Below are 17537 nucleotides of genomic sequence, written 5' to 3' on the forward strand. Positions count from 1 at the left end.
TTTAGCTCTCCTGGAGAAAGGGAGCCAAAAGGGCCAGGCTGGGGCTCTTAAAACACAGAAAAGGTTCTCTAAAGCTTAGTTCCTTTTCTTTCTTGAATGCCAAAGCACAAATGGCTGCCTGCGTTCAACCCTTATGTGGTTCAGATTAAAAGGGTGGGAGTGAAACCATAGGCACATAAACTTTTATTTTTATTTTTGGGGAGCAGAGTAAGTGAAACCATCTGAAGAAGCAACAGAGGAGCTGCTGTCCCCTCCACTTGTATCATCCAGCTTCAAAAGTTGGCCAGTAATGGCTAATGGACATGGAGGAGGTGAATTGTGTTGGGTGGGCAGGGGAAGCTCTAATCTTTCAGCTTTGTTTCCAGTTAAAAATGTAGCAATCCAACAGTGTAGGAAAGAGGCCTGCTCAAAAGGTTGCAGAGGGACTGCTAAAATGGAAGAAATGGGAAGCTGAGGGATCCAGATGACTGGAGCGCTGTCCCCAGCCAAATGTGCCCCTCAATCACCTGCCCCTTCACCCCCTAAGTTGCCAACCCTGCCCTTTGAGCCACAGTGGGGGCCCAAGGAGTGGTCCTAGGTTGTCTTCTGCCCTGCAGCTGGAAGCAGAAGGTGGAACCCCAGAGAAAAGGTGCCCCACTGGCATGTGGGGCATTGTCATGTCCACCCTACCCTCTCCCAGGTAGGCAGGCAGGCTTCTGTGCAGGTACTTATGGTTTCCGCACATCTCCTCACATGGAAGGGAAATGGCACCATGTAGCTTGTAGGTTTTGCACCAGGTACAGAAATAAGCAGGATGCACCTTAAACCTGCATTCAAGCTAAAGGACACCAAGTGTAGAAATGGGTCCCAATCACTACAAAGTGGACGAGAGGGGCAGTCAAGTCATCACGTGTGAAACCTGGTCAAACGGATCAGCAGGTCCAGGTTGATTGGCAGGAAGAAAGGGATGTTTTCCAGGTTGCCTTCCCTCCCCCCCAGCCAGGGGCTGTTTTCCTCCATATGAGGCAGGGCTGAGCCAACACCAGGCTCTCTTTGGGATGATGGTGGCCTGATCAGGGGTACTGCATCTTTAATGAACAATGCATATTTTCAGTGAGTTACCAGGGGAAGTAGAACGAAAAAAGAAACCAAACCAAACAAGGAAGTGAAGAAAGAAGAACAAGGCAGGCATCTTACAAAGATGTTTTGAACCATACCAAAATTAAGTGATACATAGAGGAGGAAAAAACAAAGAAACAAAATATAAAAAGAGCATTTACGTACTCGGAGGCTGCTGTTGTCAATGATGTTTTTTTTGTTTTTGTTTTTTGTACAGGGATATGTCGGAAGCCGGAATATACATCCTGCGGACAAAGTGCAAAAATATTACATGCTCAGAGGCCAAGCATGACATCTGGAAATGGCCCATGGCAAGATGGAACAGGAACCCCCCAGCACACCCCATTCCTCGCCAGCAGCAGGGAGGAGCTGCTCTCCCTCGGCCACATCTGCACACCTGCCAGGGAAGGGTCCTCAAGCAAACCTCCTGACAAGCGCACCTTGTGGGAACAGTTGAGGCCAACAGCCAGGTGCGGCTGTGATTCATGATGGAAGACGGAAAGCAAGAGAGTTTCTCCTTTAACACCACTGCATTCCAGCACAGCAGGAGAGTGGCCTCTAGCAGGCTGGACCCAATGAAGACTGGGGTTCCAGCGGATAGCTGGGCAAAAAAACAAACAAACCCTAGGAGAACTTTGGTCATCTTAAAAATCTTTGTGGGTCAAGTTTTAACACATGCCAGAAACGACGTTTGTGACTGAGAAGTTTCTGAAGCACTGGGTGAGACTGGTAATTTTCCTAAATTATAGGTACAGGATTTTACCTGAGCCAAGACATCTTTTCAGTTCCATGTGTCTATGTGCACCTTTTATAAATTTGGTATTGTGACTTCTTAAGTTCTTAAGAATGATTTTGGGTGGGATCCTCAGAGGAGCGTTTTGGAATTTAGGGGCCTCTAGAGCTTAAGACCCATTGCCTTTTTAACACATCAAATACTTTTATTAGGATGGAATTTGTTCCTGTCTTAAGCAGGCATCATTCAGTTCAGATTTCCCTTTTCTGAACAAAGTGGAAAAAAGATTGGTTAATAACTTTTTGCTAAGTGGCAAAAACTACTTAGGTGTTTCCTCTCAACTTCCCAATACGTGCAGATCCCGGAGTTTAGACTTTTATTGAGTGACGAGCACATAATTTGATAACCATGCTGATCTGGGCCAGCCATTTCACACAACGCGGCTATCCCAGGACACAGCTCTGGATTTCCCCTATGATCCAGCAGCGAGAGGACCCTCCCTCCCAGAGTCATGCAGCTGACATGAACGCCTTTCCCACCATCCATGAAGATTTGCTGAGTAATTACATTGAGGAGCCCCCATCCTGCCTAGCGCTGGGGAGGAGTGGAGTGCTGGTACCATTCTGCCATGCCACACAGCATACGTGTTATACAAGCAAAGAATTTTGGCTAAAATCCAAAAAACATTACCCAGGAAAAAAAGGCAAACTGTGAGTGATACTCAATCTTGTTGTTCATCTGTGAAAAGACTTGGAAGTTGTCGCAGGACAGTTCAAAAAGATGCCATCTTTCCCATGGTTTTTTGTTTTTGTCATTCGCTTCATCATCCCCCATTCGTACACCTTTTTATTATTATTAATCTGTTAATTTTTGCAAACAAGACAGTCTCGAGTTAGATGAAAAAGTTAATAAACAAAATGGCGACTCCAATGTTTAACAAGATCACCATGACTACCAGAATTGGAGCTGAGCCCTGTGGGAAAAGAAAAAGAAGAAAGGAATTATTTAACGGCATCAAAGAGCAACACTTGCAGGATCAGTTTGGGGACTGGGGCAAGGGAAGCCGGCTGGTCTGATGTGTAGGAACTGGCAACACAAACTTTGCTTCGCGACAGTGGGTGGCTCCAAAGGTTAACCTGTCCACACACTGTGGCAGCCTTTCCTTTTCACCTGCTTCTCCTGACCTTCAGCTGGACTGCCAGAAGCTGAACCCGTCGCATGGCTGTCAACAACACAGACTGAAGTTGGCACTGATCTGATCTTAATATTCCATCAAACCCTTGGCTTTTCAGACTGTTGTGAGACTGGAGCCAGTCTGCGCTGAGTTCAGCCTGTACTGCCGCCTTCTCGTAAACCTCTCAGACTGTCGCCTACCAGAGTTCCCCCTCTTGCTTCAAGGGGAGGAGGAGACACACATTTTCCAGATGGAGGTTTTCTTCCTCCTCATTCTCAAGAGCATTTTTGCCCCACACCAACCCTGTGGTGTAGTATAGGCTAAAATGCAGGTTTCAGTGCCTTCCAATTCCTGTCCATGGTACCCCTCCATGTGGAGGGAGCCATTTGTAAATGCTCATTAGCCCATGTGCCACAAAGCGCTGCATAGGTAGGGACCTTGTGTGTGTGTGACATCCGGGGCACTTAAATGTCACCATTTCCACGTGGAACAACCTCGTGAGCAAGGGTTTTGGGGCCTCTGGAGTAATGGAAAACCTGAGGCCTTCCACAAGTAGTTGGACTCCACTCTCAGAAGCCAACATGGCTAATGGCCAGGAATGATGGGAGATGGAGTCCAGCAATACCTGGAGGCCACAAGTGCCCTATCCCAGGCCTAGAGATGGACTCACCAAGCGAAACTTTAATTGCTGGGTTTAATTGGCTTCAATTGTGGACCAGATGGAAGCAGTCCATGGACCAAGATCTGACAACTTCTAAAATTGCAGGATTATTTATAATGTCTTGTTTGTTTTCAATAGCAAACACAAAGGACACCTATTCTGGGTGCAGTTGGGTGCTTGTGCATCTAAGGATACAGAAGACATTAAAACGTCTTTGCCTTGCTATGCAGAGGTATTTAAAAAACTCTTTGGTGACAGGAGTGGGGAGATAATCTGCTCCTCCAGCACCAAGAGGATTCATTGCGTCTCTTGGCAAGGAAGAGAGAGACAACCAGTCCTGTCACAGGCAAAGGAAAGGGCTCTCTCTTCAATGGATAGAAAAGGCCTTTGCTGTTGCATAGCAACAAGGTGAAAGAAAGCTAGCCAATCAAAGGGAGAGGTTCCACATGACCCACCTCTTCCTCTTCACACCCCTCCCAACTGCCTCCCATATACCTAGCAGACAGGTACTTGCTTTTGGAAGGTTTCTAAACAAATCCCTTTCAAGGCCACTCTAGTGCAAGCCAGTAAATCAGAAGCACTTGAATTTAATCTAATCCTAGTGTCTTGAAATCCAGGACAGTTACCAAAAGTGAGTGAATTCTAAAAGGGGAGCCTTGAATGAGATGTGGATCAAACCATCACAACTTTGCAGCAAACAAATCATGTATGCCAACTCTCTCTGTTTAGCTGGGACAGTTCCTGGTCTCTCTCCATGGTGCTGATTTTTGCCTTTGGGCAATGACTTGTTAAAATGCTGCCTATGAAATTTAGCTAGGGCCAGTCATGCTTCATGGTTGAACTTCCTCTCCAGGATTTCAAGAAGTTAAAATCTCCACCTGAGGGTGGGAACGGAAGGTTGGAGGTGTCTTGTCTCTATAAACTGCATTGTATGTAAACACACTTGCATGCACACACTTCTGCTTCAGGGAAGCTTATTTTGAATAGCTGCCATCAGATTATGAGGCAAATACTGTCTTGCTTTCTGAAACAGGGCAGGGTAGGAAGGCTATTACCAAGGGAAGGGTTGTAGGGGAAGATTGGAGCCTTCAGCAACATGACTGGGTTGTTATAAGAGGGTGTGATGGGTGGGGAGTTTCAAGCCTAGTGGTCAAATGCTGGCCCTCAGGACTCTCTATCTGGCCCTCAGGACTCTTCCCAGGTAACACCCTTCTCCGTGCTGCTCTGCACCCTCCTTCAGTGCTTTTCTCAGGCTGGAATATAGCCTTGAATGGGGATAATGCCTCTTGCTTGCTTGGATGGAGGAGCCTGCATGCATGTTTGGAAACCTCTAATGTGTTTGTTTGTTTGTTTGTTTGTTTGTTTGTTTGTTTGTTTGTTTGTTTGTTTGTTTTGCATGCCTGGAATGCAGCTTGCTTTACAGGTTGTAAGTTCCTTTGGGTTGCCTTTGACAAGATAAAGCAACTAACAAATTTAATAAAGGAATAAAAATATAAAGCATGAGTTGCACAAATTGCTCCACTTTCTCGCCCCTCTGGCCCTGGTCCTCAAAAGGGGATGTGGCCCTCTGTATATGAAATAAAGATTTACACAGCAAACCCTAGCACCAAAACAGTGGTGTTACTCTGAATAGGCAGTAGTGCCTAGTGAGGAGGCACAAGCGGATGAGCCCCTTGTTTCAGCTGATGGCAGCCTGTCGTTCTCGTTCCCGCTAGCTGCTCCTCTGCCTCTCCTAGCTCCCCCAGGAGAAATGCAGCCACTGCTCCAAAAGGAAATGGCTCGGCCCTTGGAAAGGCACCAGGCAGCGGCTTTGGCCGGGGTCTGGAAGGCTGCCTAATATTCATAACTAATCTGATAAAAAGCTTTGCGATTGCCTCCGCCTTCGCTCCCTCCGCCCCTGAGGCTTTTTTCTTGAGCTCTGCCAGTAAGCCCAGCAGTTGAACTTTTATGTCTGGGTTTCTCATTGGGCGGCTTTTGGCACCGTACCCCCAACCCCTGCACCTGCCCTCCCTGTGCTGCAGGGGGAGGGAAGTGCCGCATCCCAGGGAAAGCCCTCTCCTGCCCCCAGGCTGGCAAGAGGCCCCTTCCACCCACAATAACTCAAGTGACATTTCGTACAGCTCACCTGAATGGCAGCAAAAACACGTTCAGAACCCAGAGTTGACTTGTTTGGCTTTTGAGCATTTTCAAATGCCACTTTTGATATTTCACTCTGCGGACAACTTTTTAAAACTCACAGCTTGTCAGCAGAATGGAAAGGCAATAATGTCAAAGGACAAGTTGTCATATTTGATATTTTGGGTACCTTCCCCTTTCTAAAACACCCCACCTCCCAACAACAGTGTCCATACTTAAGAATAATGGGGGAGGGCTGAGAAAGTCAAACCAGGACAAAATAAACTGAAAAACTGTGCAGGAAAATAAAATCCCATTGGGAGATGCTGTGTTGACACTTCCTCTCCATCCCTCCCTACTCTTCCTTTCAAACATTTCTAGCTTATGTTTTGAAAAGGCAGTCATACAGAGCTGATGTTCCTTGGTGTAAGCCTGACACATTTCTCAAAACGGCACCATGCTATAGAACATAACATAATTCTTATTACTAAAAATTACAGATTTACACAGCCTATACTAGCACCAAAGGTGAGTTATCCCAGAAAAGGAGCCTCGTGACAAGGCACACCACTTTTTTTTTTTAGTGAATCTGCACTACAGACTAAGCCAGTTTAACATTCTTTCAACCCAGAGGATCCTGGGAAGTTCAATGAACCTACAGTACTCTGGCTTCTATGAGGGAAGGCATTCATGGTGTAAAACTGGTATTTTTGTAGTGCAGATAGGTTAGGCCCTCTGTCTGGTATGACATGCAGTGGTCAATCAATGTGCTTAACAAGATTATCAACGTTCTTGACTTTGCTACTGGGCTTTTAGTGTATTTATTCGTAGTGAATTTTTGAAGCAGTATTGTACTTAGAAGGCCAATCTGTGAACGGCCTCAGCGAGATACAGATTTATAGTATCTAAATGTAAAAGCAAGCAAGCAAAAACAAAACCCTAGAAACTGGGAGGGAATGGAAACTGCTTCCCACTCCTTGAGTGAGCCAAATTATCTCCCACCCAGACTTGGGATCTGAGGAAAGGAATGTTCATATTATTCCCAGAATCTCCAAGGCCAGCTTCATTTGCACGGAATAACCCTGTTCAGTTGCCTTCAGAAATGCTCAAGAGTTTTGAGTTTATTAAAAATTTACTTGGGTAAATGTAAAGCTAATTGTTGGTGGTGACAGGCACAAGGTAAATGAGGGCAAACGCTTCAACTATATCAAAAGCCTTCTCAGATCAAAAGAGTTTTGACAAGGACACTGCTAAGGAGTAACATTATTCCAGCTTCTGCAGGCAGTTTTATATATGTAGTTTTATAAAAGAGGAGGCTGCCTGGCAATGATTAGATGGAAATCAGTGTTGTGTCTGGTCTTCAGTTTGTTCACTGACAAGAGTCTGGGAGCATCAATTTATCTTCCCCCTCCCCACTCCTTATTCCAGAAGCAGACTGTCATCCCTCACTTGTTATGAGTGATAGGAAGAACTTTGGACCAAAAAGGAAGAAGAGCTCAGGTCCCATCATGGTCCTGAACAAGGTCATTCCCTGAGTAGCACAAGCCCTTCCCTCCCTCTGGCTGCTTTCCAAGCTATTCTAGGAACATATAAAATACAGACATCACACGGCTCAGGTGGCTCTCTGTGCCAGCATCTGCCTCTCAAGCCACAACCCATTGGCCACACACAAAGTTTCTTCACTTCTTACACCGCTGCCTCACAGCACATAAGCTACAGAACTCACTCCCAGTGGCATACTTAGGCTCACTTGCACTCTTGGCAAGGAGATGTATCGTCACCCTCACATCCCTTGCACCCTTGGCAATCGCCAGCTCTCCCTGTCTTTCTCTGAGAGGTTTTGCACCCCTGGGGCCTCTTGTAGGAGGCAGCAGTGGCCACCAACTGAGATGGATTTAAAAGAGGATTGGACAAATTCATGGAGGAGAAGGGTATCAGCGTCATGATGACTATGCTCTGCCTCCACAGCTGGAGGCAGCAATGGTTCTAAACACCAGTTGCTGGAGACCATGGGAGGGAGCAGTGGCCAACCAAATGCCAGTGGGAAACCCATTGTGAAAACAGGACGCTGGACAGAAAAACAGGATGCCTTGGCCTGATCCGGCAGGCTCTCCTGATGAAGTAGCTACAAGAAGCACCATCCATTCTTAAGGATGCTGGCTGACCATTCCTTTGTTAGGCAAAGTGCTTTTTAATAGGCCAGAAGGCTCAGTTAAGGCAACATCCATGGGAGCTAAAGGTTAGGAGATTGTCTCCTGATCACTGAGGGGGAACCTCTATGTATTTCTGAATGGTAAACAGGCAACAACCAATTTACGTGCGTCCAATTGATGCGAGACCACAACTGCAACCGCGTGCATTGCGGTGACCCAGAAGTGGCAGGAAAAGGAGGCAGAATGGGGCGTAACATGGGTGGGGCACGTAATGGGGCAGAATGGGGTTGGGTGGGCATATGATTGCTCCGCCATTATGCGCGATGACCCAGAAATAATACAAGCCCCGTTGCCTGTACCTACCCCAGGATGTGGGGAAGGTGCTATTCCTACAGCTAACAGACAAAGGGGTGTGTGTGTGTGATGGGGTAATTTGGCCGGTTTTGGATGTGAAAGAGAGCTGAGTTTTTCCAGCTGGAGTTAGATGAAACTGGGATTTCAGTTTGGAGGGCTGCCCAAATTGTGCTTAGTAGAACCGGCCTTTTCAACTGCACTTAAGATTTGCTTGTACACGCATATTTGCAAATACAGCAAACATTGCGAGTATGCCTGAAGTCTCCATTGTTCTCTCATCCCAAGGAAACTCAACCCTGCCATGCCACTCCTAGAACTTCTCGCACCACTTGCAGAATTGAAGTGCAAATGAGACTACAGATCAGGCCTATTTGCCACTCCAGGATGCATGTCAGGGAGGAGTAACCCAGTACACAAAGGAAACTGGTGACGAGACAGAATTCAGCTTATGATGGGGCTGTCTGGCAGGGGGTTATTTTTAGAACACACTGCCCCACATACCTGACCTCAGATCTGCTTGGAGTTATTCTGGATGGGTCAAAAATAGACCTGTGTTCCTTTGTGGTAACAGCATCCCTCCCTTTTAAAACACATGCACACACAGAAAGAGATTACAGTGGTACCTCGGGTTAAGAACTTAATTCATTCTAGAGGTCGATTCTTAACCTGAAACTGTTCTTAACCTGAGGTACCACTTTAGCTAATGGGGCCTCCCGCTGCCGCTGGAGCACGATTTCTGTTCTCATCCTGAAGCAAAGTTCTTAACCCGAGGTACTATTTCTGGGTTAGCGGAGTCTGTAACCTGAAGCGTATGTAACCTGAAGCGTATGTAACCCAAGGTACCACTGTAATCTAATCAAGAGTTCTGTTTGTTTTGAAACACAGCCTACTTTAGAGTACTGTTAGATACTGCAGAACAACAGCACATCTACGCTGCAAGCTCCTGAGGCGTCTTCCACACCAGATATTCAGTGTGGGATTGCTGAGCTTCATTGACAAGCTTCGTTTTACAAGGCAATCCACATAACACCATTGTCCAATAATTGACATTCTGTATTTTTGCTGGCATTCCACCATAGTTTCTCAGACTGCGCACACATCATGCATTAAAAACACATTCCCCACTGCTCCCCTGGATACTGTAGTGGACCCTTCATAGAACTATCACTCCCAGCAGCCATAGCAAACCACAGCGCCCAGGATTTGGGGGGTGTTTTAAATGTGCTTTAAATGTGGCTGTAGACTGCAGAAAGTTTGATTTCTTTTCAGAAAAAAATGAAAGAGTATTGTAAGCCTCCATAGGTGTAGATACCCTTAGGGCTACTGTCCCTTTTTTTTGGTGGGGTTCTGACATAGGCAGTGGTGTGTAAGCCAAGTGACTGAATCATTTGTTATAACATTTGTGGGGATGGCCTATTTTTGGTTTTACTTATCTTTTAATTACTGCTAAAACTTATTTATCACTTTAGCAACTTTAGAGGGTGTGTGTGTGTGTGTGTGTGCGTGCATTACACCATAATGCTATAGCTTCATAGCATTGCGGTGCTATAGTGCTCGACCTCTCTATCCCTTTTTCCTTAAAGGCAGAGCAGTGTTTTTTCCTTTTAAAAGATTGATTAAACTAAAAGCAGGATAATAAAGCAGCATCCACCCCAACGGATAGAGGGAATTTGTGCTGAGCTGCAACCAGCACCACCCATATCAGCCATTTCACACCTCACTACAGCGGACAGAACGCAACAAGATGTTCACGCAAAGGAAGTGCAATACTCCCCATAGTGTGGGAAGTCAGCTGCAATTCGCTTGTAGCTTATTAACAGAAGGGTGTCGACTAAGTAGCCCTAGGAGCCACCCATCTGGAAGCAACCTCAGTGGGTGGAAAGTTGAGTGGGAAATTTTGATTCAGCGTGTCACAATTATCCTGGCACAAGACCATCCATTTGTTGTACTAGCCTCAAAAATGCAGTCCTGGTCACACACACACACACACACACACACACACACACACACACTGGGTGCATAAATGGCTGAGTACTCTGCACACGTGTGGAAACAAATCTGTCCTCAAAAATTTGTGAGCCTCTGCTTGTTACACCTAACAACTGAAGAGATCACACTTACACAATATACATATCTATTTAAACATTCCACTTACCGCACCGGATTTGAGCTCATCCCCATTCTCCTCCTCCGATTCTAGTGCAACAGGTAAGGATTTCTGTGGCGGGGAGCAGGTTAAGTCCCACCTCAATAGCCGGGGTTCCCCTTTGTCCCCAAACCTCAGACTTTCTAGTTTCTGCACTGTTGGCTCAGCAGAAGACCCTGGCCTGAAGTTCTCCTTGTTTTGGGACTTAGACCTCAGTCTTTGGACTCCAAAGCCCCGGTCTTCCCCGTGGTGGTCCTCCGCGAGGCTCCTGCTGGGGCCCATTTTGCTATAATGTCTTTTTTGGGAGTGTATTTCTTGCATATAAGAATCCATCCTCATGAGAGGCTTCATCTCCATCTCGTAGTTGCTCAGCTTCTCCTCATCCAGCTCCAGGAGCTTGTTGCTCCCTGAGCCGTGGTGGTGGGGTCGGTGGTGAGTCCATGAAACCGTGGCCGGGGGGTCTGTCCACCTCTCCCGCTGTTTGTGGTTGGAGGCCACGTGCTTGTGCCCGCCGCTTCGGCCCCGGTAGTCTTCGGAGGAGCCCGGCTGGCCACTGCGCAAGGCCCCGCCCCTCACGCCGTGTGCCCTGCCCTCCTTGTCTTCGCCCCAGCTGTTGGGCCTCATATAGTCCCTGCCACGTCCCTCCAGCAGCATTTGGATCTCCCCGCCCCTCTCTTCGTCCATGCATACCTGCCTGGAGAAGTGGGTGCTCTTGTTTCTACAGGAGGGACCCAGAGGTGGGGTGGAGGAGGGGCTGGCGGGAAAGCTCTGCAGGGGGCTGTCATCGGGGGTGAGGTCCGAAGGCGTCGTCCCTTTCCTGTAGAGCTCTGGGCTTTCTTGCTGGAGCGGCGTCCCTGTCGAAAGGACCTCGATGTCGTCGCTTGAATTCTGCCTCTTTGGCCTCTGACACTCAAGTCCTGGAAGGAGACGGAGAAAAGGTGCACACAAGAGTCAGCCATTGCTTATTTGTTTTGTTATTACATTTATATCCCACGTTTCCTCCAAGGAGGTCAAGGTGGCATACATAGCCCTCTCTCTCCCCATTTTATCCTCACAAACCCCTGCAAAGTAAGTTACACTAAGAAACAGGAATTGACCCAGATCACCCAGTGAGCTTCATGGTGAAGTAGGGATTTGAACTCAGATCTCCGAGGCATTTGTCTGACACTCTAACCGCTACGCCACTCTGGCTCTCTCAGCTCTCTAAGGGCCTTAGGTACACACTCTGGTATTTAAGGGAGAAACATATGGCCCAAAATTCCCAGAAAGGAATTGCTGGAAAATACCTCACACTGCACAAGAGATCATACATTGCCTTTCATGCCGACTTTACCACCTCTCTTGGGTCTTGCTCAGACCCATCCAGTACAACTGCATGGCCACACTAATTGCACACTGCTAGTGCAACTAGCCACATGGAAGTTACACCACATTGCTATTGGCCACCCATATGACCACCTGCACATTTTATTTATGTATTAAATTTATATGCTGCTCTTCATCAGAGGATTGCAGGGAGACTTACACATGAATCAAGCCTCAGCAACACCAATCAAGACCTGAATTTTGTGCAAGTGCTACCATGGGGGTTATTATCCTTTCCTGCAGGTTCTGCAGGCAAGCAGTTACTGTAGTCAACAATATTAGCACTCTGTTGCCAAAGAGCTGGCTTGTTAGCGCAGATCCACATGGAAAATTCAACCCACTTCTTCAGCTTTTCCTTCTGTTAGCAAACATTCTAACAGCTTCGCTCAATGACCATTTGGAATGTTTGTGGACATTCTGTGAGATCACCCCAGTGCAGCATCACTCCCTGGTGAGAATCAAAGGCTTCACTGACACAAAGGCAATACAGTTCCTCATATTTTGAAACACCAGCACCAGCATTTCCAGTTAAGTCCTCATTTCCCTCTCTCTCCCTCTAATCTTGTGTTCAGATAAGCCCCACTAATATCAATTGGATATGTGCAGGTATAACTGTACGTAGCTCCTTTCCATTTTGTTATCGATTTGCTGAAGTTTGCAGCCTAAAGGCTTGGGGCAGATAATGCAAGAAGGGCTCCAGTTTTTATCTACTCAATTTCTTCCTGAGCAAGATCCTCTCCGCTTGGCGTGTTTGCATTTTTTTGTAAATGCATGCAATAGTGGGATGTGTATTAAAATCCCTCCTAAGTGCATCAGAAACAAACTCCATTGCAAACAGAATTCTGCAGCCTAGTCTGGAAGCTGATAAAAAATGTATTAGATAAAAAGTCTTTTTGAGAGATTATGTTTAAAGAGAAGAAGTCCCCTGGCAGCTGGAGAGGTAGATAGCAAACAGCTCGGGGTTGCAGGAGCCCTCTGGGGCTCAGAGAGGCCTGCTAAAGCGCTCAGATCTCTGATACCCAGATTGTAGTTCTGTGTGGAAGCGATAACCCCGGGGGGATGTTGATGTCAGAACGGCCTATCCTCCAAAGACAGGCTTGTTCCCCTTGCCGGATTTGCTGGCTGACTTGTGGAATAAATGGAGGAAGACGACATAAACATCTTCTCAGGGCCATGGGTGAAAAAGCCAGGGCTCAGTGTCAGCCATTATCACATCTTGTGGAATTGAATTCCATAAGTATTCATACCATATTTGCAGTGTGCATTTGTGGTACTGAGACTTCTTTTAAAAACCGAGAAACTCAGTGTCCTTTGAGGCACTGGTGGACAGGAGCAGCCATGGAAACACCCACCACAGCCCCTCATCATTGCAAGCGTGCCTGTACAGAGCGCAAGGAAGCACTTTGAACAGACACATGCTAAAGCGGGAAATGGATAAATAAACTACAGAACAGTTATCCCGTCGGGTCTGAGCCCTCTGGCTCAGAACAGGCCAGCCACCAGATTTTGATTATTTTTCTTAATGAGATGATTAAATGGTGGAACCCTCATGAACTCACTTTAGGGAGGGGGGAAGACTGCAGGCCATTTTTGCAAAGGGAGTGCGGGGAACCCTGATTTTCTGCCCACCGGAGGAACCTATGAACATGAATCAGATCACTGGTCTATCTAGCTCTATATTGTCAACACTGACTGGCAGTAGCTCTCCAGCATTTCAGGCAGTATTTTCTGCCTGGAGATGTCTGGAGATTGAACCGAAGATCTTTTGAATACAAAGCATATGCTATACTACACTGAGTTATGGCCATTCCCTAAGCAGAAGCAGGAGAAACAGAAGCCGTCAGCTGAGATTTCCCCATGGGTCAGATAATTTACAGGACCGGCAGGGTAGCCTTCCTAAGTCACTGCTGCTGAGAGGGGGTGGGGGAAGTGGGAATGAGCTCTGAAAAAGGACAAGAAGCTAGCAAAGTGAATCATCACTTGTCAAATTCTCAATACCCTAATATAAGGGCGATGAGTAACCTCCAATTTAAATCTCTCTTTTTTAAAAAAAAATGTTAGCAAAAGACTTCTAATGAGGGTGCAGAGCACTGGAACTGGGTGCCTTGACATGAACACACATTAATTAATGTGCTGTTTAATGACTGCATCTTAGACTTCTTATATCTCTTCTCCCATCCCTCCTGTCCTTTGCCCTACACAGAAAGACACACGCAGCCAAGCCAAACCCTTGTGCATTAAAATCTGGGGTGGCTCCTCCACATCCAGTTATTTGGTCCTAGCTCCTGCCAACCTAGCAGTTTGAAAGTATGCAGTGCAAGTAGATAAATAGGTACCACTCCGGTGGGAAGGTAAACACCATTTCTGTGTGCTGCTCTGGTTTTGCCAGAAGCGGCTTAGTCATGCTGCCCACATGACCCAGAAAAACTGTCTGCAGACGCTGACAAACGCTGGCTCCCTCGGCCTGTAAAGCGAGATGAAGGCTGCAACCCCAGAGTTGTTCGTGACTGGACTTAATTGTCAGGGTTCCCTTTACCTTTACCTTTACCTGCTCTTCTCAAGAATAATCACATGACGGGCAACCAGACCTCCAGGGCTGACCTGAAGTCTCCAACTTTGTCTGGTCCCCTCCAGGTGGCAAAGGGAGAGTTTGAATCTCCAGGTGGGAAAGAGCACCTTTAGATGATGATGATGATGATGATGATGATGATGATGATGAAGAATACTATGTATGCAGCTTGCAAGCTTAACCCCTGTAGGAGCCAGCTGCAAATTATTGAATGGACTTCCTCCCCCTTTTCCAATTAACCTCCATTACCAGGGCTCAGTAGTGGTAGGGAGCACAGAGGAAGAATCTCCAGGGTGCCCATGTGACGGTCTCATCCCAGTATACCTGAAGGAGCATCTCCACCCCCATTGTTCAGCCCGGACATTGAGGTCCAGCTCTGAGGGCCTTCTGGCGGTTCCCTCGCTGCGAGAAGTAAGGTTACAGGGAACCATGCAGAGCACCTTCTCGGTAGTGGCGCCCATCCTGTGGAACACCCTCCCTTCAGATGTCAAGGAGATAAACAACTATCTGACTTTTAGAAGACATATGAAGGCAGCCATGTTTAGTGAAGTTTTTAACGTTTGATGTTTTATCATGTTTTTAATATTCTGTTGGGAGCCGCCCAGAGTGGCTGGGGAAACCCAGCCAGGTGGGAGGGATATAAATAATATATTATTGTTATCATCATCATCATCATCACCAAAGGGCTACCCCTAAAATCTCATGGTCACAAGGCAACCTCCAATTTAATTTTTATAACCCCGACAAATTCCTTACCCCAGCAGGCAAAATTTTGCACAGAACATCACACAGCGCTACAGGCCCCGAAGGGCACCAGGATGCTTTCAACTCTGCTTGTAAATGGAGCCAGCCCTCCTCCTAAAGTGTTGCTGGCTGAGCAGGAAGGTACTGTTTTTCTGCTTCTGGCAGTGCACAGCGTTACACAGAGCAAAAGCACAGGCCTGCTCTCCCATGTAAAGTAATGAAAAAGATGCGGGGAGCGGTGTCTGTCTGTGTCTCTTTGCGTCATCTTCATCTTGTGTGATGGTTTGGTTATGAATGAGGAGAGAGCGGGGAGAGGTGGGGAAGCACCATATTGGTAGATAGGAACATAGGAAGCAGCTGCCGTATCATGAGACGGACCTTTAGGCCACCTAACTCGGTATTCTGTGCACTGACTGACAGCAGCAGTTCTGCAAGGGTTTTCTCCCAGCCCTGCCTGAAGTTGCTGGGGGTTGGACCGGGACCTTCTACATGCAAAGCAGGTGCTCTTCCACAGATCCACACCCTTCCTGTGGGATAGAACCAGCAGCAACACCAAATGCAACCTTCTGTGTTTGCTTCTATTTTGTCCCATCGCCACATTTGCTGTCTGAATTGTTTTTGGGAATGCATGGAGTATAGGGATGGGCTTGTTTGGGTTAAGGGGTAAGTACAAGCGACAAGGCCACTTCAGTGGTGGTCCCAAAGTTACAGTCCCCTGGCTTCCTTCTTTGCTGGTTTTTAGGCTTCTTTTAAAGACCTTACTATTTTCAACAGGCTTTTAGGGTGCGTTTTTAAGTGTGTGCCACTTTGAAATATTATTAGATTCTTAGGCTGCCTTCTCGTTTGTAATTTAATTGATTGCTTTTTATGCTTTTAATTTTATCCATCCCTTTCATCGAATTATACAGTAGGGAAGGACCACAAGGGTCATCTGGTCCAGTGTGATTTATCTTCAGAAAATGTGTATATGCGGTAGTGGCAGCCGCAGCAATAATACCAAAAACAACAGCTTGGTCCCAAGTTGAGCTATCTGTGAAAGCAAGCACACCTTGATTGATTGCGTTTCTACAGGGATATGGGTATGTTTTGTACTGAAACATCCAGACCTGGCTGGCAGGTCAGAGCCTTCCTTTTCCCACCTCCCACAGACAAACTTTGACATGGCCACCCACCTGTCAATCACCTGAGAGCTCAAAGAGATCAGGTGATTCATTTTCCTCTACCTGCACGATCAGAAATAAAACCACTTGGGCAAAAGGCAGAAGGTTTCATGAGCTGCCCACAAGCCCCACTTTCAACAGGGAGCTGCATCTTCCTCTGTCCACATCTGATGTCAGAAATTTATTTTATTTATTAAATTTATATCCTGCTTTCCCTTCCAAAGGAGCCCAGGGCAGCAAACATCAAAATGCTAAAACAGGACAATTTAAAATAAAATAAAAAGAGATTCAAATCTATCTAAAAGCATTTAGAACACAGAAAAAACATTTAAAAACTATGACGTATCCTCACAAATATGCATTTCATGGCTGTTATGGCCAGTGTCTATTGGCCATCAAATGCCTGGGAAAATGTTTTTGGATTTCTCCTGAAAGTCAGTAATGGGGGAGATAGATGCACCTCACCAGGAAGGGCATTCCACAAACGGGGAACCACCACCAAGAAGGCCCTGCCATGAGTAAACTCCAGCTGGGCAGCAGTCAGAGGCAGCACTAGGATCCCCAGGATGTTGGAGGATATGGGCTCATCCACACTTACCTTTCCCCCTGTGCCTTCCAGGCACAGTTCTGCACTTTAAAGCTCCATGTCTGCGCTCTATTTTTTCACCTCAGAGCTTTCACAGCAAAAGCCCGCTCTTTAAAGCTGAAGCACAACAAAGAGCAATTCAAGGTTCCCATGGATTGCTGTTTGCTCTGATTCAGAGGTAAAAAGAGCTCAGACATGGTGCTTTAAAGTGCGGAGGAATGATAAGTGCATACCCTCCAACATTTCTCCAATGAAAATAGGAATGTCCCATTCCATAATGATAATTTTACTATTTATACCCCACACATCTTACTGGGTTACCTCAGCCACACTGGGCAGCTTCCAACATAAATAGAAACATAATAAAACATTAAACTTAAAAAAAAATACTTCCCTATACAGGATTGCCTTCAGATGTCTCGAGGGTCAGATAACTCCATACCCTCCAACATTTCTCCAGTGAAAATAGGGACATCCTAAGGAAAAGTGAGTCTTTCCTAGATCAAATCAGAAACCAGGACAGCTTCTCTAAATCAGGGACATCCCTGGAAATCAGGGACACTTGGAGGGTCTGTAAGTGTGGGCTTATGCACTAAGTGTTGCATCCAGCAAAATCCTACTCAAGCAGACCCACTGAAAGGAATGGGCCTAAATCCGTCATGCCCATTAATTTCAATGG

General features: G+C 46.5%; 1 protein-coding gene across 1 annotated transcript in view; it reads right to left on the minus strand.

Moving 5' to 3' along the window:
* Window positions 1–1168: 1168 nt before the first annotated feature.
* JPH3 (junctophilin 3) overlaps window positions 1169–17537 on the minus strand; it is an 83454-nt gene continuing 67085 nt past the window's right edge. Inside the window, exons 4-5 of the mRNA XM_028739936.2 lie at window positions 10444–11351; window positions 1169–2804 (exon numbers count right to left, since the gene is read on the minus strand). Coding sequence (XP_028595769.1) covers window positions 2724–2804; window positions 10444–11351 — 989 coding nt within the window. The 3' untranslated portion in view covers window positions 1169–2723. The remainder of the gene's footprint in view (window positions 2805–10443; window positions 11352–17537) is intronic.

The sequence above is a fragment of the Podarcis muralis genome, chromosome 7, assembly GCF_964188315.1.
Source record: "Podarcis muralis chromosome 7, rPodMur119.hap1.1, whole genome shotgun sequence".
NCBI lineage: Eukaryota > Metazoa > Chordata > Lepidosauria > Squamata > Lacertidae > Podarcis > Podarcis muralis.